The 21,934-nt window shown below is 34.2% G+C and overlaps 2 protein-coding genes across 2 annotated transcripts; both read right to left on the reverse strand.

The window, feature by feature from the left end:
• Nucleotides 1–6,906: 6,906 nt before the first annotated feature.
• On the reverse strand, nt 6,907–11,839 carry LOC109208000 (probable aminopyrimidine aminohydrolase, mitochondrial). Its single transcript, XM_019371001.1, has 6 exons — nt 11,518–11,839; nt 10,517–10,625; nt 8,752–9,036; nt 8,251–8,665; nt 7,896–8,162; nt 6,907–7,661 (listed from the first exon to the last, which is right to left on the reverse strand). Exons 1-6 carry the CDS (start codon nt 11,703–11,705, stop codon nt 7,249–7,251), a joined length of 1,677 nt encoding a protein of 558 aa, XP_019226546.1. The 5' UTR covers nt 11,706–11,839; the 3' UTR covers nt 6,907–7,248.
• A 3,199-nt stretch (nt 11,840–15,038) lies between these two features.
• On the reverse strand, nt 15,039–18,285 carry LOC109208001. Its single transcript, XM_019371002.1, has 2 exons — nt 18,013–18,285; nt 15,039–17,152 (listed from the first exon to the last, which is right to left on the reverse strand). The coding sequence occupies exons 1-2, from the start codon at nt 18,113–18,115 to the stop codon at nt 15,549–15,551; spliced, it is 1,707 nt and encodes a 568-aa protein (XP_019226547.1). The 5' UTR covers nt 18,116–18,285; the 3' UTR covers nt 15,039–15,548.
• Between the last annotated feature and the right edge of the window lie 3,649 nt (nt 18,286–21,934).

Consider the following 21,934-nt stretch of genomic DNA (forward strand, 5'->3'; position numbering starts at 1 on the left):
TGACGACACCACCACACCAAATCCGCCGTTACATAAAATGATACTTTTCGGCGTTACGTAACGACGGATTTAACGATACGATATAATAAAATTTAAGTAATAATCAAAACATACATTGCATTTAAATTAATAATACGATACTATACAACATGTAACAACCATTCAAACAAGCTGTAAGAAAACATTTAATTAAGCTCGTGAACTCTCATTTCACCTAATTAGGCACTCTGATGATTAATCTAAGCTTATTCTAATATTGATGAGTCATTAACAATAGAAAATTATCATTTGATTGCCTGTAGATTACTTCTTTTCTTGTTTTTATTTTTTTTTAAAAAAATATTAATCCATATTAGTTACTAGTCGTTTTCCGCTAATTGTGACACGTATATCAACAAAAGCATGATTGACTTTCCACTATTAACCATCCTTATCCTAAAGTTTGGCCATAACAATTATGGTTTTACGTAGATACTTGATAAAAAAACAACAAAATCGAAACCCATGAAAAGATTCCTTATTTTTTTTATCTTTTTTTTTTAAAAAAAAAATTTCAAATATAATCTTACCAAGAGCATTTCTGGCATTGCTTAAGGAATATGAAATAATAAGTCATTGACTCATGAATGTAGTTATTCATATTCCTGTAGTAAGATGCATCATCAACCTTAAAAAGTAATTAAGACATAATAATTGAGAGCTGCTTTATTATTGTTGTTGAGCCACATATTTTACTTTACTTAGAAATTAAGGTTCCTTTATGGGGTTCATATTCTGAATTAATTATATTTAAATTGCCCTAGGAAAATTAATCACATAAATTTTCTTCAAATTTACTAAAAATTGAACAGCTCTGCTTGTTTTACAAGGTTTCACTATCACTTAAAATACAAAACAAAAACAAAACAAAAAAAGAGAGAAAGAAATTGACTTGACCTCCCAAAGATTTCTTAATCTCTGGATTCTATTTCCTTTTTCTTGTTTTTCTTTTTCCTCAAAAATCAAAACAAAGACATTTTTTTTTTCAAAAAAAAAAAAAAAAAAAGAAGTAATTCAAACGAAGATTTGAATATAAAAATAATGAAGCCAAGCATCAGACTTGCCTAAGATATGCATTTTTTCATCAATTCATCCTCTTTCTCTTGTTCTTGTTCTTGTTCCTGCTTCTTTCATTTTCATGAAAACTTCCAATCCTATGAAAACAAGTACAATTATCACCTCGTATCATTTCCAAAATAAAGAAGGGAGGAAAATGTAAGAATATAAAAAATGAAGAAGAAAAAAATGAAGATAAGAAGAAGAAGAGGAGATAAGAATTAGGAAGAAAAATGGTGGAATATTTATAAGGGAAATGGATAAAAACTTAGTTCATAGGTGAGAAAGTTCGAAGTAACAAGGTGTTTTCTTTTTGCTTTATTTAAATTTTTTTTTTTTTTTTTTTTTAACGATATAATGAAAGTGCATCAATCAATACATGTTAGCCAACTGGATACCTAACAAATTAAGTGATAGGATTAAAATATTTAATTTATAAGGGCATATGTCACATGTTTGTTTTATTGTTTTCCTATGTCATGAAATATTTTATTATAATAATTGCTACTAACGAACACACTTAAGGTAAAGTGGAATCCAAGGGAAGCAAATGTAAAAGAAAAGGAAAAGAAAAAGAGAAGGGGTAGAGCAAAAAGAAGAGGAAAAAAAAAGAAATTAAGAAATTAGGCATACTCAGAACTAGGGGTGTACAAAATGAAACCAACAAATCGCACCAACTCGATAATCCGAGTCAAATAGAGAAAAAGAGTCCGATTATAGTTTGGTTTGATTTGATTTGGTGTTGGGAAAAAAAACCAAACCAAACCAACCCGACGTTATATGTATAGAAGTTTTAAATATATTTAATACATAAACATATTTATTGTAGTGTATTTTATAAATATTTCTTAAGCTTTTTCATAGTTTTATCGTATTATTTCAAGCTTGGACTAATAATTTTTGGATGCTCCAATAAGTTTTATAGTCCATAAATGTTAGTAACTCAAATAAATCCTAAACCAAAATCAAGTCAATACTAATGTTAATAAAACATTCAATTCAACTGTATTATGAATGAAAATAGTGTTGGATATCTAGTTTTTTAGTTTATCCATGGTTTAGATAAAATGTATGGCTTATTTTTCTTTTAGTGATTAGTCATGTAAATAATAAGTAGTACTTATTAGTCGTAATTTTAAATTATGTTTGTTTTCATTATGGCTTATTAATAATATTTATTTTATGCAATTTTATTATCTTTATTGTTGAATATTTTAGTACAATGCCATGACTCATCTCATATTTATGTTATTTTATTGAAAAATACCTTATATATTTTTGTCTTACTAGAATTGAAGAAATATTTAGAGCACAAACTTTATGTTTTGTGCTATGAAGACTTTATTGCAAAAAAACCCGAAAATCCCGAAAACCCAAAAACCCGAGATTAAAAACCTGACTTTTATTGGTTTGGTTTAGTATTTAGATTTAATAATCCGATATAATTGGTTTGGTTTGGTAATTAAAAAATTCGAACCAACCCGTCTTATGTACACCCCTACTCAAAACTTTTAAATTAGTAATTTTTTCATTTTTTTTTATTCTTGGTTTTGGATCTTCATGAATTGTTATTTGTTAATAAACGCTGCACTGATACTATAATTTTGTACTGTTAAGTGTTTTTCAGTTTGTTATATGACTTGTCATACTTTTCAGATTACTAATCATAGAAATTTTTATAATTTAAACCGTACGAATATTTGTATTAGGGTTGACTGTTTATATTATATTCTTTGGAATGCGGTTCTTACTTGTACCCGGTGATACACTGAGTTGTCTTTTTTAATTATTTTTTTTGTGGGTCCTACCGTAATGGATATCCCACCCACCCCACATTCCATGTAGGGACAATAAAAATGAATCTTTATCCACTAAACAAGAAAGAAGATTGGACAATTCACTATGTCAATATTCTAGGCTAGCCCAACTTAAATTTCATCAAACTTTTTGTTTATCTTGTGACAACTGACTAAGTAAATTTCGGAAAAGCTTTGAACTATAACATAAATTAGATAGAGATTACCTAATTGTGAAAAAGATTTAAGACTCAATATTTCTGAAAAATTGTTTATTAAATTTAACCTTATGAGATTGTGATCGAGAACATAATATTTCATATGCATGGTTAAATTTAATAAACAACTATTTTATAATTTTTCGAGGACATGACCCTTGATAGGAAGTATGGAGTTCGAGCAATAGGGTTGTAGGTTAGGAGGTACTTGAACATTCTTCTACTTCGTACCGGGTGTGAGGTTAGTCTGATGAGGTTTCGTCTTAGACTGCTAGTGGTTAATGTTGTGTTCACACTATTCTTCCGTAGTTTATAGTACCGAGCTTTATTTACTGGTTATTGTTATTGTTTTTCATATATTTTCTGGTCCTTATTTCTATGATTTCTGTTGATGGTACTGATATATTGTCTCTTTTCGTCTTCTTGAGCCGATTGTCTATCAGAAACAACATTTCTACTCCCTCGGGGTAGAGATAAGGTCTGCACACACACTACCCTCCCCATACCCTACTTGTAAGATTTTACTTGGTTGTTGTTGTTGTATAACTATTTTATAATATCGTAAGATTACAATCAACTGTATAAATTTCGTGATATTTTTAGCAGTCCATTAGCTATTTCAAGTTTAATTACTAAGGTTTCTACCTACAAGGATTAACTGTGTATTGCAAAAAAGATTAGGGAGGAGGGGGAGTAGTTGAAAAGAAATTGCTTGATTTAGACCTTTATAGAATTAGACATAAAGTGGCCACTCCCCACCATATTATTATTTTCCATCAAAAGTTTTTATTTTTTTTGATTCCTACAATCAACAGGTAAACATTAATCATGCCTAATTAAGGTCTTTCATATATATATATATATATATATATATATATAATCTTTGTCTTCTGAATATAAATAGCGTTCAAATTCATATGAAAATAAGTGTGTTTAACCCTACATCTTTTTTCTAGGAGGGAGATGAGTATAGCTTTTCAATTGGTTAACTAAGTGGGCATGGCGGCTGAAGATTTTTCTCGTTGAAAATAATTTTAAGCACTGATGGTAAAAATAAAATTACCCATAATTATGTTAATTATAATGTATTTATAAATAAATTTTTCTGATAGGTATTATTCCTTTTATTTCATGTTATATAACAGTATTTTGACTTAACGCGTTGTTTAAGAACGAAAAGCCTTTGACCAAATGTACCCTTAGAATTTGTGGTCTTAGAATTAGACATGCTATGATATTTCTATGACTATAAGACTATGTTATTTATTAAGGATAAAATGAGTAGTTAAATATTAAAGAGTTCTCAAATATAAAAATATATCATTCTTTTTTAAACAAATTAAAAAAAAATCATATAAATTGAAACATAGGAAGTAATTGCCGACCTAAAAAAGGTTAAACTACATTGATCATGTAAAATATCTTTATACTGTTAATTATCTAATTTAAGTCCTTTGACGATGCCATGTATCATTTCGTGACTAGTTGACACATTTTTATATACCCTATTTTGCTATATTCTCTATGTATATTATATATTATAGCAGTAATAATAGAAATGAATTTCATGCAGTTCTCCAAAAAGTATAATATTCATATGATTTGCTGGTTTCTCTTGTCTTAACTACCACTTTGTAAGCTTCATAAAAAGGGCTGCTTATCGGACGGATTGAGCGGTTATTTATTCTTAACGGTTTAGTTTATCGGTTATCGGCTTTTAAATATATTAATCCGCTAGCCACCCGATAGGATAACGGGCGGATTGGTATCGGTTTAGCTCTTATCGGGTGGTTATCGGGCGGCTTATTGGCCTAATTCAATCTATATCACACATTCAGAAATTTCAGCATACAAATTCAGAAATCGAAATTACACATTCAGAAATCAAAATTACTGATACGCGACGCCTTCCTGAGATTCCTTGGAAGGGCGACGTACGGCTAGGCAACTGATGTCAGTGCAGTTGCTGTCCGCCAACTGAGGTCCCCTCCGTACGCTAGACGAGATTGTCAGTGCCGTACGGGAAAACCAATATCAAGAGCAATTGAGAGAACAGAAATGAGAATTCAGAATGAAAGAAAGCTTGATTGCATTAATGAAAGCTATTACAGAAAAGCAACGCGGTGTCGAGGGGGAGAGACACCAGTACAGAGAATTGCTTGCTTGCTAGAAAGTTTTGATTGCTTGATCCCCCCTAATAGTACTTAAAAAAAATAATCCAAAGTTACAGGAGTAGACTTAATTAAGCTAGAGAAACATAATGGAAGTACATGAAATAAAACTACTCTATATTTACAATGAAAATGACTTAGTCTTCTATAAGGCAGCAGCATGTCCGTTGTCAGCAGCAGTGTCTTTGGCATCACGGTCTGCGCGCGCGGCGCTGTTAGCTTCTGCCTGCGGCTTGGCGCTCGCGAGGGATATCGGTGGGGCGACAGAGGCACCTGCGCGCTTGTCACTTGGCGCGGCCAAGACCACGGGGCCGTCCGTGGCGCTAGGCATTGGGAGGTTCGCTAGGACGCCACGGGGCGCGCCCAAGGGGTCATGGGGCATGGCTGGAAAGCCGCCCATGACATTACACATGTCTGTTAAGTTGTGAGAACTTAGAAAGAAGATTTCTTATCTAGCCTAGGAACACACTAACACCTCCTCTAAACAGAACACATTAAATCCCAAAACAGAACACGTTTCTGTCTTTTTGATTATTTAGGAATTAGGCGTTAAGAAAATTGAATAATTCGCCCCCAAACCGATAAGCCGTTAATAAAAAAATTTCAATCCGTTCCCCGTCCGTTAAACTGTTAACCCGATACCAATAAGCCATTAAGCTTCGGTTTTGGTTCGGTTTTTGATTTCGGATCGGTTTTGAACTTAGAATTAAAGAGAAAGGTGGCTGTAAGTTAAAAACCAAAATAAATATAACTGATTATGATAAATCTTTTGTGTGATTGAATAGGACTAAATGCATAAAGAAGATTCATATACTCGATTCTAACTAGTTCGTGATTGAAAAGTAGTTATATTAATTTTTACCAAAAAAATCCCTTATGTATTATGCACAACTTTGTGAAATTGTGCCATCAGTCCCTGAACTGAAACCTATGGAAGATGTAACTTGGCTTACTACAATTCCATGGCAATTTTGTTGCATAAACTCTACAGATAGACAAAGAGAAAAAGAGAGATAGCAGCAATGACATTAGAGGGGAGAAGAAAGTTTTCAGCGCCATAAAATCTTGACAGCAAAATATATATGTAACTGATTTAATGTTTTGAAATTTACATGATCACTCTACTTTAACCTGTCGTAACAAGTAACATGTCTTACTTTCCAGGTTTCTATTCCCACTTTTTATAGACAATCAAAATGTAAATATTTTTGGGCGACCAGATTGTGTAAAAAACATTTTTTACTGTTCGTGTATAGAAGGAGAGCCTTGGCGTAACTGGTAAAGTTGATGTCATGTGATTAGGAGGCCACGGGTTCAAGATGTGGAAATAGTCTCTTACAAAAATGCAGGGTAAGGCCGAGTACAATAGACTCTTGTGGTCTGGCCCTTCCCCGAATCCCGCGCATAGCGGGAGGCCGGAGCTTAGAGCACCGGGCTGCCCTTAAGTGTATAGAAGTTAAGCTCATATGTAAACAATATGAAAATGGAAAGACAATAACCAGATGCTGAATATAGAATGTCTTATACTATAGTACTTGCTTCCAATAGCTGCAGAACCAAAAATAAGCTAAAAGCTGCTGCATTATTGAACATGCAATTCAAGCTAAAAGTTGAACAGCAAGAATCTGTAACAATCATATGTATATAACACTTGAATAATATTGTTGTAACACAGAACAATTTCATGTTACTCCTTTCTGAAAAGAACCATTCACCAAGAAAATATAAAATTCTTGGGAAAAAAAGGATAATTTCCATTTAACATCCTACAGTTGACCATATTCACCAGAGCATTACTTGCGTAGAATCTCCAGCCAAAAGAATCAGATTTACATTTCTGAAGAAAGAACAGACCTTTACCTGTGGACTGCAATAAAACTTGCCACCAAGCTGTATGTATGATTTTACTATATATGAATTTCTCTACGTCCTAATTAACACGGCATATCTGCAAGTTGAAAGAACGTTCTACGACCCCAATATGAAGGCATGAATCTCGGCCCAGCTAGAAACGGTATAGAGAACGCTAGAGGGCTCCGTCCAACAAGATGAGTTTCCCGCAGCAAAAACCTTCTGTTTCTCAATGATGCCAGGAAACAGCGGAATAAAAGAAACACCAAAATGATTCCCCACTTTACTCAGATTTAAGCTTGGACTGAGCACAATCCCAATATCTGCTTGCAGCAAGCAAAGCAAGTCGCCCACGGAATCCCCGACGTAAACTGTCAGATTCTTTTTGTCATTGCTGCAGCTATTTAATATTTTACTGAAGGCTTGAACTTTGTCGATGGGGGACTCAACTTCCTTAACAATTTCACCAGTGGATAGATTTTCTTCAAATATAAGCTCATTTGCATGCACATTCAGAACATCCAAACCCCCTGTTCAACACAAGGCAAGAAAAGTATTACTACCATTAATTTGAAAACTGAAAGAGGACCCACCGCACATTAGCAGCTACGAAAAGACAAGTTTTCAGAAAGACAAAAGAGGAGTACACATCATATAAATGGTGATATCTCAACAAAAGACTCAGTTTGTAAACCAAAACATAATCAATGGCCATATTTTCCGACTAAATCCATTATTCAAAGTTCTTATCAGCAAGGAAATACCTGATGAGAAGGCAGACCTCATAAGGTCACCGCACCAACAATAGGAGAGGACATGAATGTCTGCATTCAACTGTTCATTTTGTGTTATGCTCTGGAAAAAGTTGTTACAACCATCTTGGAGAATCAACCGCTCCCCGGCTCGCTTTATGTCTTCAAGATTCATACCTTTCAGTACTCCAGATTCAGTCACCCTCAAATTAGCTCTTTTCTCAAAATCTGAAAGTTGCTCAAGCGCTTTATGCAGCCTTTCGTAATCAAAATTTTCAGCTGTGAAGAAGGAATAAATTTCTCAGAAATCTAAATTCATTTCAGTTACACTGACAAACAACAGCAAAAGATTATGAATAAAGTGTACCTTTTTCAGTAAGCAACATTGTCTCTATGCATTGCTCATATTCTTCGGTATACTGCTTAGAGAGATGTTCCCATGTACTTCTCAGATCTGCTGACAACATTCGAACAAGTTGATTCTCTGGTTGATTTTCACCAGATTTTGGTGCCGACATAATTGCAAGTTCTGCCAAGATCGCTGAAGAATCAACAACCGCGCATGTCAAATCAAAATTGAAAAATATCACAAGCCGGTGTTCAGCAGGACTGTGCTCTCTTGACAGAGGGATGACGGATTTCTGATCAATTGGCTGCGCTAAGAAGAAGCCCAATTCAAGTTTCATTGCTTGTTGATAAAGCTTCTCAATTACGTCAAGCTCTTCGCCTGTCAAAGAGACACTTAGTTTGTCCAACAATTCCTCATTTTGCAGAGTCAGTCCCTAAATTCACAAAGTAAGTGAGTATATCACATTGTGTTTATCTTACAAAAGCTGAATTCATGAGCAAGGAACAAACAGCCACGAACCTGGAAACCTTCAGAAGCATAACTGTCGATCCACTTCTGGTAAGGATGAGTTGCTTCGCTCTCAAGAAACACGTGCATCTCTTTACCAAGGTAGGCACAAAGCCTCATGCAAGGAATCATAGCGCCAAGGATATAAGCTGCCAACTTAGTTCTCTCAAATGGAGTAGCAAGTTTAGCAGCTTTTACTCCTTCAATCTTTCCCGAGGCTGTAGCCAATAAGAAATCTGTGTACTTGACTGTTGCAGGGTTGGCCGTAGACTGCTTGGCCAGATCAAAGCCCCACTCCTAATAGTGATTTATGACATAATTTATTTGCTCACGAGAGATTACAGGAAATATAAAGATAACTTGGAAATACTTTGATATATAGGCATATAGCACTTGAGTTGTAATCATAAGATAACAATCATCACAGTAGTTGCAAATGACAACTATCTCCTTAAATGGGAAATCAAAGTATAACTAGATGAGTGGCCCTTCAGATGTGCTATAGACACAAAAAGTAAACAGCTATTGAGAGTCCACAGAGATCATCTGAAGATGGTGTTGGAGTAGAATTTTGAATTATCCAGAGGATTTACAGAATAGAACACAGTGAAGATATTTGCATAACGATAGCATGTTTTTTGAGAAGTTGGTCCATTCATTTAACATCTTCCTCACTTGCCTTCATTAGATTGCCGTCCCAAAAAGGAGGGGGGCGATCTTCTACCAATTCAATCTTTGAGATATCCCCACAGGAAAACCACAATGGTTTGTCTACTCATTACAATTCAGTCCTCTACCCATTCTTGACCTTGTTTAACCTTGTCTTTTGGAGCCCATAGACTTAAGACTGAACATAGCGATACAAGACAGGAAGCATCCCCCACAACCAACGTGGACCTCTTAACAACTCCTTGCACGCCTAGACCTAGACATTTGAGCTGGACTACATAAAATGGGGCCTCAACATTGGGTAACTCAACATCAGGATTTTGAGTTAGGTCCAAAGTTTATTTTTCTTAACATGGTAACAAAGCTAGAGCCAGAAGAGACGGGATGCATCAACATAAATTTGTAACAGACAAGATCAAAACTGCTGATAATAACTTATGTTAGGAACATTATAGGCTGAAATCTAAAAATATATTTACATCAAACTTCTCACTGGCATTAGATTCCTGATAGTCTCTAGATATATAGCCCATTTGAAAGTTAAGAATGCACTCACTTCTATGGCATTCCTTTGCCAATAAGCCTTTTCTAGATTAAAAAAAGAAGGCAAAGGTCCGCTTTGTCTACAGCTAGCTATTTCAACAAAAGCCCATGTTTTAAATAACTTTTTTCCTTTTTGTTCCATCATCAAATTGGATAGACTTGATTAAACTCCAAAAAGGATTCCACATTCCTTTGTGGGTGTAATTCAGACAGAGGTTTTAGTTAAACGACTCAATTCCAAGTCTTATAAAGATGACAAGTTTGCTGCACCAGTATACTCCCACAAGAAAAACAGTATTACAATTATTTTGATCAAAGATGAGAACCGTCGAAAAACCACCTGCTATACAGAGTCAACTATTTTTTCAAAATCCACCAGAGAGTTAGATACATTCAATAATTATAACTCTAACGAAAGTACCTATAGAAACTAAAAGTCACCCTAATATGTTAAAATAAGCAGCAGGCAACCAATGCACAGTAGTCCCAATTACAAACAAGTGTGATGAGAAACTAGAATGAAACATGACCAAGAGAAAGAACAAAAGTTTTAATTATATCTCACTTGAATAACCGTATCATGCATTTTGAGTTCTTCGATGACATTCTTCCGCAATTCATTAATGCCGACCTTTGCATCATCATCGTCAGTACACTCTTCTGCAGCTTCATACCTGCAAGACACTTTCATTTTGGAGTAAATGTATAAAACAACTAATACACATGTAACTACCAAAACTCATGGTAAAAACAAACTTATTCCCTACCAAAAATCTCAATCATTTGTCCTCATTCCTACATTTATCACTACCAATACAAAGTATTAAAACCAACTAGACCCCAAAAAATCCTGCATCATCTTGTGATAAGAAAGATAAAGACATCTTTTCCAATGATAGATTTTCAAGATTTTCTAAGAGAGACCCCACAAACCATTTTTTTTTTTTGATAAAGTAATATAACTTTATTAATAAATGGCAAAAAAACACCCGTATACAAGTAGTATTAATAGTAGAAAATCTTCCACTAACCAATAATCTTCCCCCATAAGTAACCATACCAAGCTCAGCAAAAAAAAAAAAAAAAGGATCGCATAACATAAATTAATTATTTTCTTGCATATTCATTAAACCACATAAATTAATTATATCTCAATCCCAAATTAAATCCTCTACATTAATCCCCCTATTATTAAGTCCATTTCATTCTGATACTAAATAATTCCATTCCACTCTATTAGTATGTCATAAATAAGCAGCAAACAAAATAAACTACAAAAATTACAAAATCAAATACACCATTTCTTGAAACATTATCCCTACACAAAAATTACAGGTAGAAACAAGAACAAGAAAACTACCCGCTCTATTCAAGAAAAGAAACTTTAACGAACATTCCAAGAAATGTATATCTCTTTTCACCCTTTTGATTCAAGTAGAATTGCAACTATATCTCTTTTCACCCTTTTGATTCAAGTAGAATTGCAACTTAAGTACATAAAATGATAAAAACGAATTGGGAGTAAAAAAAAATTTCTAAAAATGGAAGTAAAGTAAAGAAACTGACGCTTTAGCAAAGGCTTTGAGGAAGTAAGAATCTTGAGCAATGTAATGCTGGAATGTTTCAAGCTTTAAAGTCCCAGAAGCTAAACAAACAATAAATGGAGTGTAAAGTGCAAGAATTGACTCTTTCTTGAATTTGATCCAACACTTTCTTGCTATATCCACACTTTCCTCAATAGGAACTGCCGCCATTGTTGTAACAGTAAAGGGTGTTGGTGGTTGGGGAGGAGAAGAAGTAGAAGGAGTTTGTGGGTGACGGGAGAAATTTGTTGGACTTGGAGAAATCAGAAAAGAATGGTGTTTTCTTGAATTTGATATTTACTGGTTTTGGAATTGATGTACTATAAATAGTAAGGGGATGATGATAATGACTCTGTCCAAATAAAGTGACAAGGTAGGCGGACAAGGGTCAACAATGACAACAATTTTATTTTATTTTTTTATGTGAATTTTTGGACATAAATATTATAAATTGTAGAATTTTAGCATTAAATTATTTGAAAATAGTCTAAAAGTATGGTAGATGAAACGAAATAAAAACCAATGAACACTAAGGTTGAGCTAAGAAATTACGTAGCTTTGCCTTATTGTATAGTTACTTAGTATGCAAGTATGCTGTGAAATAGTTAATATGTGTGTAAGCTGACCTGTATAATATAATTATAAATTTTTTTAAATTAGAACCGTTGTGAATGAAAAAAAATGTGATTTCTTTAATCTCTAATGTATATGTCCGTTATTGAGATTCATATCAATTCGGATTAATATTTAGACATCAATATTATCTCTTTTTTCATCAAGGACGAACTTCTTTTTTAGGTAAGAAAGACGCGCGTCTAATTACTTTTTAGGTAAGAGAGGCGCTCGTCTAATCCAAAAGTATGACCTAATGGTGAAAAACTAAATGAAGACTATTAGAGCTTAAGATTCGAAATTTAGTAGAGATAAATTATGTAACTTCCCTCGGTAAATAGAGTTACTTAGTATATAACTATCCAATGGCATAGTCAAAATGTGTGTATGTTGACTTTATACTGTTGTTATATAATATTTGAATGTGAACCATTGTGAATGGAGAAAATGAAATTGCGCAAATAATCTTTTATCTATATGTCTATTACTGAAATTCATATCAATTCGAATGAATATTTAGGCACCTATATTACCTTATTTTCCTTTAAGGACGAACTTCCTTTTTAAGTAAGAAAGACGCTATTTGGATTACTAGTATTAATGTTAACAAAAAAATGATACCTCTCTTCTTTCGCGGTATGTATTTATGTATTTATTGATCGGACGATTGATTCCGTAAAAGATAAATTCAATAAACAATAGTTCTTTAAAATTTCAACTTTGTGAGAATATTATACCGAGACAATTTTAAGTATGCTGAATTAGTATAATTATTTTTCTTCCAACACACCGGACACAATTTGAATTAATATCAGTAGTAAGTATCAAATAATTTCCTTTTTTTCTTTACTTGTTGATATAAAATCTTCCTCCATCGAGAGTATGTCGAAAGCAAAACAAAAAAAATTATTCAAGACGAGACAATTAATCATAATGAAGCCAATAAGAAAGTATTAGCAGACTTTGTAGGTTTGCTTATGTAAGTATATGGCCCTTGAATAGTACTAGTTATGTCATTCTTTTTTGGGATATATATAGTAACTAATGAGAAGAGAGGACAAAGGTTTTTAATCATTGAGCTAATTCCCACAATTTTGTAGTCATTTTACTTTAATACTAGTAGTAACACATTAAAATAATAGTTCAAGATTTTTATGTACTTTGTACCCTTCGATAATCTAACATGTACAAAACTCTACTAGATGGTAGTGGTTTGCCACATGAAGAATGTTATCAAATGCACAATCAAAGTGGAAGAGTAGGCAAGAGTGGGCTTTTCTCATTATGTTATTGGGACCAGTAATTAGAATTGAGGCGTTACCGTTAAAGCCACTAATAGAAAATCGAAATAACTAATAACAGTAAATATGGAATGGCTAATGTGATTAGTCCTTTGGCCAACGACTGTTGGAAGCATTAATCAAGAAAATATTCAATGTGTTTTTCCAAAATTATGTACTTATTTTTAAAAAGTCTTTTACTCCTCATATTAAATTATGCTGCAACATTTAATTAAGGGTAATTTAGTCACACTAAGTATTTTTGTCTAGAATTTAGTATTTCCTTAATGTGCGTGTCCAAAATAAATTGATCACTTATTGTGGACAGGAGGGAGTAATAAAAAACCGAAATAACTAATGATTGTAAATCTGGAATGGCTAATGTGATTAGTCCTTTGGCCAATGACTGTTGAAGCATTAGTTATGTCCTATGGATATGCTGATTTCACCGATACACTTGCTGGTTATGAAAGACAAATTGCTACTTTTGGATAGCAGTCTCAAATCAACAATTTCAAGAAGAGCCTCAAATCAACAATTTCAAGAAGACATGAATCTTGAGTTCTTAGGGTAAAAATAAAAAATAGCCAGATTTATAATTGGTAATTGATAAATAGTGACAATTTTAAAAGTAATTGAAATTTTGGCCACTTTTTCAAGTAAAGATAAAATATGAACAAAAACACCCTTTAAAATCCGGAAATATTCTAGCATAATATGCAGGAATTCGAATTTTTTACATATGAGCTTCCCGCAGAATGTGCTGGAATTTCAACATAATATGCGGAAAGTTTATATGCAGGAGCTTTATAATCCAACATATTATGCTGGAACTTTCCTTGTGTTAGAGTTCCAAAACAATATCTTGGAAGTTTATACGCAAGAGCTCTATAATCCCGCATATTATGCTGGAACTTTCCCTATTTCAGCATTCAATGACTTTGTAAATGCTAACTAATTTTCGATTACCGAAAACTGGTTAGCCCGTGCTATTTTCACTAGTTCTTACGGAGTATGTTACAAATTTGATGCAGAAGAAAGGGATACAATTTAAACTCTGTTCAGCAGTATATTACAAAGTCTGTTAATAGTAAATTCTTTGATTTTTGGTGTAGTGCATTGAACATATTAGCATGTAATTTCAAGGAAGAAGATGTATCTATCACATTGAATGAGAAGGTTTTGAGACATTATAATGTTCTTAGAAGCGCTTAAAAGGTTTTTCTAACAGCTTATTTGGATGGTTGTTATGTATCATTTCATAATATATCGAATTATATTGTATTGCGTTGCATTGTATTGTACTGTATCGTTTTAATATATACAATATTTAGATAGATTATACTGTTTGTCGTCGTTTCATGCACCCGCAAATATGTAGAAAAACTTGTAATTACAAAGAAAAAGAAAGGTATAAGGTAGAATTATTACATAAAAAGATAGGGTAGAGAATAAAATAGGATTATTTAATAATAAGGAAAGGAAAGATGATAGGAAAAAATAAGGTAATGACGCGACTACACCAAATCGGTCATTACATAAAGTGACACTTTTCATTATTACGTAACGACGAATTTAACGATACGATACAATAAAATTTAAGCAATAATCAAAATAAAATAACGATACAATATAATACAATACAATAGGTAACAACCATCCAAACAAGCTATAAAAGCTTGAAAATATCTATTGGACATAAAGGGTTTCAAGAGTTTTAATTTCACACAAAGAGCAATAACAGTCTAATTTTACATTTTCTCTCACAGTTTCAAGCCTTCCTGCTTTTCCCCCACTTTGCCTTCTAAAATCTCTTGGTTTTTGCACATAATACAACCAACAAACTAATACAGGAACCATATACATTTATAACTGCTGTTACACTTGGACTTGATCATCAACCAATGTCAACCATACTGGCTTGGACTTAAATATAACTGCCAAAAAATGGTTCTTCATTTGAACCCTTAACTTTAGTAGTGCTAAACCCGAGAGTTCAACTGAACCTATTGTTTTTGGCTCGAAGCATGTATATATATGCTAAAAAAATTAAAATGTGTACATATAATAAGACCGTACTTGCTTTGAACCTATTGATTTTAGATCCTGGATTCGCCTTTGCCTACCATCTTTCATCCCCAAACCAGTTATTCTTCTCTTTTGGTCCTGTTGGCCCTGCTTCACCATAAAGTTCAGTTGGAAATAACTCAATAAGACTCTCCACCGAAATTCTAAAAAAAGAAGGAAGGTGGTTGATTATCTTGTCAACTTCATATCCCGATTTGTATTCGATCGTTGGACCCCATTCCCTCATGTACTGTAACCAAGGCGGCTCTGCAACAATTCCTTCTCCGAGATACTCAGCAGCGATAATTTGATACTTACTGCTAGAGTCGACGTAGTATTTGCTTCTTGCACAATCATTCCTCACTCCGATACCAATCTTTGTATTGCCTTGAAGGTAACAGCCAGGATGTGGGAAACTCGCGTGTCCATTTCTTGATGCATATACAATTGACTTGTTCCCATTGATGAACTCCAAATCACGAGCATTAACCCATTCACCACCACTATGCTCACTGAAATAGACACACCAGAGCTCCCCCGAAAAGTTGCTAATACGAAGAGTGTAATGCTCCCAATCACCAACGTGCTCGCCTACTCTATTCATGGCTAGACTCAACAAACTTATTTTAAGGGTAGCTGGTCCATTAAAGGGGCAAAAAACCCACATTGCAATATCAGTAAACGTTCCTCCTTCAGCCGGTTTAACATGCACATAGAGCTCAGCTGTCTCAATATTACCACATTTGACAGTGTGTCTATTTTCAACATCTTTATTTGGCAAATCAAGCCAATATTTACCATCATTTTGTCCACCTGCTGGCAAGTTTGAGCCTTTAGAGTCGATCGCTATACCATTGTCCTTCCCATCTTTAAATAGAAGGGCTCCATTTTTGAAGAACCATTGAACGGACGAGGGCAAATAAATTTCATCAGGATGGAAGTAAACAGTTGGTCCATAGTGCTTAATAAGTGCATGGACCTGCTCAAGATTGGGCATTGCCTTTAGAGACGAGTCGAGATTTTTCAAACATGCAATGTTGAGTTCATTTCCTTTAGTGAAACTTGTACTGCAGAAGAAAGTCCCAACCGAAACCCCTTTACACAACATGCCCCTCGCGCAGGGTCTTGTTTTCCAAACTTGAAATTGGTTCTTTCCAAAAAGAGAATTTGAACTAAAAACAACTTCACAAGCCTCACAACTTTCTGTAAGATCAGCGTGGACACATCTAACTTCTTCAAGATTCGGTTCATTAGCCTCAACAGTAGCCACAAAGCCCATCGGTTTATAACCAACTGGTGCATTAGGAAGCCAAATGTAACCAACTTCATTATAAAGGGATTTCGCGCTATATACTAAAGTGTAGTTCAATGGCTTTTTAAGAGCAGGAAGCTTGGAAGTCGAATCTCGAAATGAAATTTTTTGCTTCTGATCAGCAGATAAATCTTTGACAGCAAGAACATAACCTGTTATGTTCTCACCATCAGGCTGACAGTAATGGCCAAGAATTGAAAATCCTTGTGGTATTTCATCTGGCTTATAGAATGAGATTGATTTTGATTTTCCAAATAATGGATTACAACCCCAAATTTTCTTAAACTTGGTGATTTGAACAGCTTCAATTTCACCTAGGCATATTTTTCCTGTAGCAAATCCTTTACCTACAAGGACAATATCTCCATTAGAAAAACTGAGAAACTATAGCAGAATTTTTACTGTCAAGTGTTTGTTGTTAGCTATATTGCTCGGATCCTTCAAAAATGCCGTCACACGCGTGTCGATCCAACACACACTCGGCGGTATTTTTGGAGTATCGGAGCAACATAGCTTTTTAGGCCCCTTGTCTCTATTGTTTTGGAAATGCTTTATACAAACAATTTTTAACGTGACAACTCTACAATTTACTATTTCTATTTTCGTTTTGCCCATTGCAGCATATATTAAAATGGCACATCATTTAACTAATAGGATCTTCATCCTCAACCCAAAAATCAAAACACAAATAGAAACAAAAGGACTTTCAGCACTCCACCAGAAAAAAAATTATCCAGATTAAAAATGGGACCTTTACACAAATAGCCCACTCGATTCACTATATACTTTTTCTAACCAATATACATAGACTATACACTAATTATACACATACTATACATGGACTGATATTATACATTGATCGGCTACTTTTAGTTTAAGCAGTTGGGCGAAGGCTATTTAGGTTAATTCTTCATAAAATAAAAATTCAAAATTTTCCTTTCCACATAAATGCTGAATTATTCACTTTTCATAGATTCTTGCACATAAAAATGTGAATTTTATATATACAGAAGAAGATCAATTTTTCATTCTTAGCCCCAGCCAAAGTCAATCATAGAACTGAAGAGAGAGAGAGAGAGAGTCAATGTAACTGAGAACTGACTGAAACACAGAGCTTCTGTTAAAGATAATAGGACAACTGGAAAATAATAAAAACAATAAGAATTTTATTTTTTTAAAAACGAAAAACAGAAACTTAAAAACATACCTTGAGGCCATTGTGGAAGGGGTGAAGGCAAATGAAAACGCTGTGGTTCAACATTGTAGTAATCAGATACACTATCCCAGCTGCAACACTCCCTCCCAAACATTTTTCTTTATCTTAATCACAATTAAATACCCACAAAATATTTTCCTAAGAAAGAAGAAAGGACTTTCAAAAACTTGCAGTATGATGGAAAAATATTATCTTTGGGAAAGCTTTTGCTTTTCTTGAGAAAAAGGTGGGCTAAGAAGAGAGCAATAACTGAGAAAAGAGAATGGGACAGCTTTTAATATAATACTAATAAACAACAGTTGCATGTTACAGGTGTCTGTTGTTGTTTGGGATTTGGAGTATTTTTTTCGTGATTTTAGAAATTTATTGTATTATTATTTTTCCAATATTTGCTTTGTGGTGCGATTAATTTGAGTTTGACATGGGACAAAATTCATTTTGAAGGATAAAGTGTTCTGTAATAAAACAAATTCATTTTTAAGTTCGAACTCGAAATTTCTCGTCAGGAAGGTAAAGTTCAAATATTATTTTGGACCAAGTAAACATGATTGAGACATGATCTTGTTGCTAACAAGATAATTAAATAAGTAACATTAACGAGTTGTGGTAAATGGATTAATTAGAGGTCTTCGTCTCTGGTCCAACTTCATAATTTTTTTTAATAGGGAATGCTTCTCTTTTTTAAATGATAGGAAGCTNTAGGAAATATGAAAGCATATTCTCCTATGATTTCAATTATTAAAAGTTGAAAATTGAAAAATTGTTTGTTTATTTGAATCACTTTGCTAGGTTTTTTGTTTGTCCTAATACTTTTCCACAACTATTCTTCCACGTGTTTCGTGCTTTCTCTTGGTCCTATCAACTTTAATATCTTTTACTCCTTTTGTTTCAAATAACTTAAAGGAATTTATGTCTGAATTCACATCGAAAATAGTTAATTTGATCACTACTTCATAAATATTAATGTTATTTTTAGGATGAAGAAGATGCCTAAAGAATGGAGATAGAGTATAAAATAGGGGATATCCAAATATGCAACAACTATAGGGGTATCAAACTGTTAAGCCATACTATAAAAGTTTGGGAGAGGATTGTGAAAGTGAGGGTGAGGAGGAATGTATCTACTTTTGAGAACCAGCTCGGATTCATGTTGGGGCATTCGACTACAGAAGTGATTCACCTGGCAAGGAGATTAATGGAACAATATAAAGAGAGGAAGAAGGACTTGCATATGGTGTTCATTGACTTAGAAAAAGTATACGACAAAGTTCTAAGGAAGGTCTTGTGGAGATGTTTGGAGGCTATTAAGAACATTAAGAGGAGACTCGGAACACTTTCTAGTCGTGATGAGGTTGTACCAGAGAATAACCCTTAGTCCATTTTTATCTGCCTTGGCATTGGACGCATTGATGCGACTCATTCAAGGAGTGGTGCCATGACGTATGTTATTTGCGGATGATATTGTACTGATTGACGAGACACAATGCGGTGTTAACGCGAAGAGGTATGCTGACAGATCCTAGAATCTAAAGGTTTCAAGTTGAGCAAAACCAAGATAGAATACTTGAAGTGCAAATTCAGTGACGTGACTCGTGAAGCTGATGTGGACGTGAGGCTTGATACACAAGTCATCCCAAGAGAGGTACTTTACAAATTAAAATAGAGGAAATATTTATTATAGGAAAAAGATGATTAAATTAATATTATGCTATCATATCTTTTTTTAAGTTTACCTAATTCATTTAGGATCAATAACTAGAAAAAAAAACTTCTTAAAAATATATCGATAAATAACAGTATTCCATTTAACAAAATTTATTCTTTATCTAAATTATATACAAGAACCGTGCGTAAATTTTTCTTTTACAGGAATGTATCAGTGTTTTAAAGAGCGGGGCATTTTCCTTAATATGGGGCGTAAGCTCCAAATAACACAAAAATATAAAAATGTTTACCGTGAAAATGGTACTAACAATTAAATTTGATTATGGGACTCTACAAATACGTGATCTATTTTTATGTTGGTTGTTAAGCAGTTGATGCTACGTGTGAGACTTAGAAACGAGATAAAAGTTAGGAATAAGGTGATAACCAAACTGATAGGTTAACAATCGGGACCTCAAGCTTGTTGATTCGGGGCCTCGAGGTCGATTCCGATGCTCGGCCGGGAGCTATCGAAGGCAGTTGGAAAGTGGCTAACAGTTATAATAAAATCAACGAAGGCTCTTTATGGCCAATAATAAGCAATAAATGATGAACAATGAATAGAACACAATAAATATTAGCAATAAATGAGATAACGAGACCAAGAGAAAGTGTTAGAGAGCAGAGAGAATGTTCTAGTATATTTAGTCTGGAGCAACAGGGTGTACCCTACATAATGACAAGGATTCCCCTTATATAGGAGGGGGGAATCACAATATAGTACAAAAGCTTTAATTACAAAGATATGTGGCAGGTATAGCCACCTACTGCCCAGATACGGGTCAGGGCTAGACCTCTAGGCTTTGTCAGCCTTAGCTGTGTGCCTTGGGAACTCCCCATTTCTACCATAGCCGGGACATTGTCCCAAGGTCGAGCATCGACGAACCTCGAGGGAGGAAACTCGACCGTAGCCTTGTAGCCTCGAGTCTTCGAGATGATCTTCTGAGGTGCCTCGATGGCGAGGAATTGGACCTTCCGATTTTACCGTATACAGATAGTCCCGTGTTTCTAAGAGTAGAACGATTAGAAACGACCTTGATAACCATCTTTCCGAATTTCCCGCGATAATGTTACACTGGTGATGTCATACTTATGACATAAGCCTTAGTGGCAACTGGAGCGTCACGTCGGTTCATCTTTTCAGAGTCATTCACTACACTGTCGATTCTTGTTCTTCAAAACAATAATATCGTCGTCGGTCCATTTTTCAAAAACGCGTTGATTGCTCCTGCCGATACGTCTTTCAAAGACATTAATGGGGCCGCCGGTTAAGCTGCCATCCCCTATAAAAGGGAACCTCCTGGAACCATTTCTTTATAAGGGAATAGGTAAAAAAAACCCTAAACTTGACACTTTTTAATGAGTGTACACTTTAACTATACGTGATTTTAATTACCCCCCTATGCTTATTTTTTCGGATTTTATTACCCCCTAACTTAGTAAACCTTTCTATCGTGCATACACGCGCCGTATACATGTAAATGCTTGCTGATGTGTTTGTACACGTTGGAATAATTCAGGTATCCAATTAGAATACTCGACCCGCCATTAAAATTAATCCCTCAAATTTAACCCATCCCTTTTACAATCGTTCATTTGGTCGATAACATAGAAAAACTAGGCTTCACCACTTCACTCCCATCATCAATGACAAAGACGATTGTGCGTTCTTGAGCTTGATTTTGTGAGTCGATAGGGTTCTCCGTTGAGGTGCTGCTAAAAGCTACTGTGGAGGAGCTGAAAGCTACTGGGTATCTTTGATTCTCGCTAATATTTCTACTGTTTTCACTCTGAGTTTGAAGGTATGTGTGCCTCTTTTTGTTAGGGTAAAATCAGATCTTTTATGTTGATTGTGATTTTTGCAAGCATGGTGATTAGGGTTAAATTAGGGCTTTTATGTTATTTGTTAATTTGTGGGGGTCTTTACCGATTACTGTTTATTTGTAATCTTCTGTATATAATTTTACAAACATCTGTCTTGAGAGTTGTTTTTTACTTTTTCTTATTGCTGTGTAAGGTCCCATGGATACTAAGTATGTAAATCTAAGATGGAAAATTGGTGGGATATTGGTGAGTAAGGTATAACCTCTATATGTTGAGGGTAGGGTTGAACATGTGACAAATGTCGACTGTGACCACTTGTCAATACCAGAGTTATCTGATTATGCTAAGGATTTTGGAATTACAAAGTTAGGAAAAAACTTATATT

The sequence above is a fragment of the Nicotiana attenuata genome, unplaced genomic scaffold (genome assembly GCF_001879085.1).
Source record: "Nicotiana attenuata strain UT unplaced genomic scaffold, NIATTr2, whole genome shotgun sequence".
NCBI lineage: Eukaryota > Viridiplantae > Streptophyta > Magnoliopsida > Solanales > Solanaceae > Nicotiana > Nicotiana attenuata.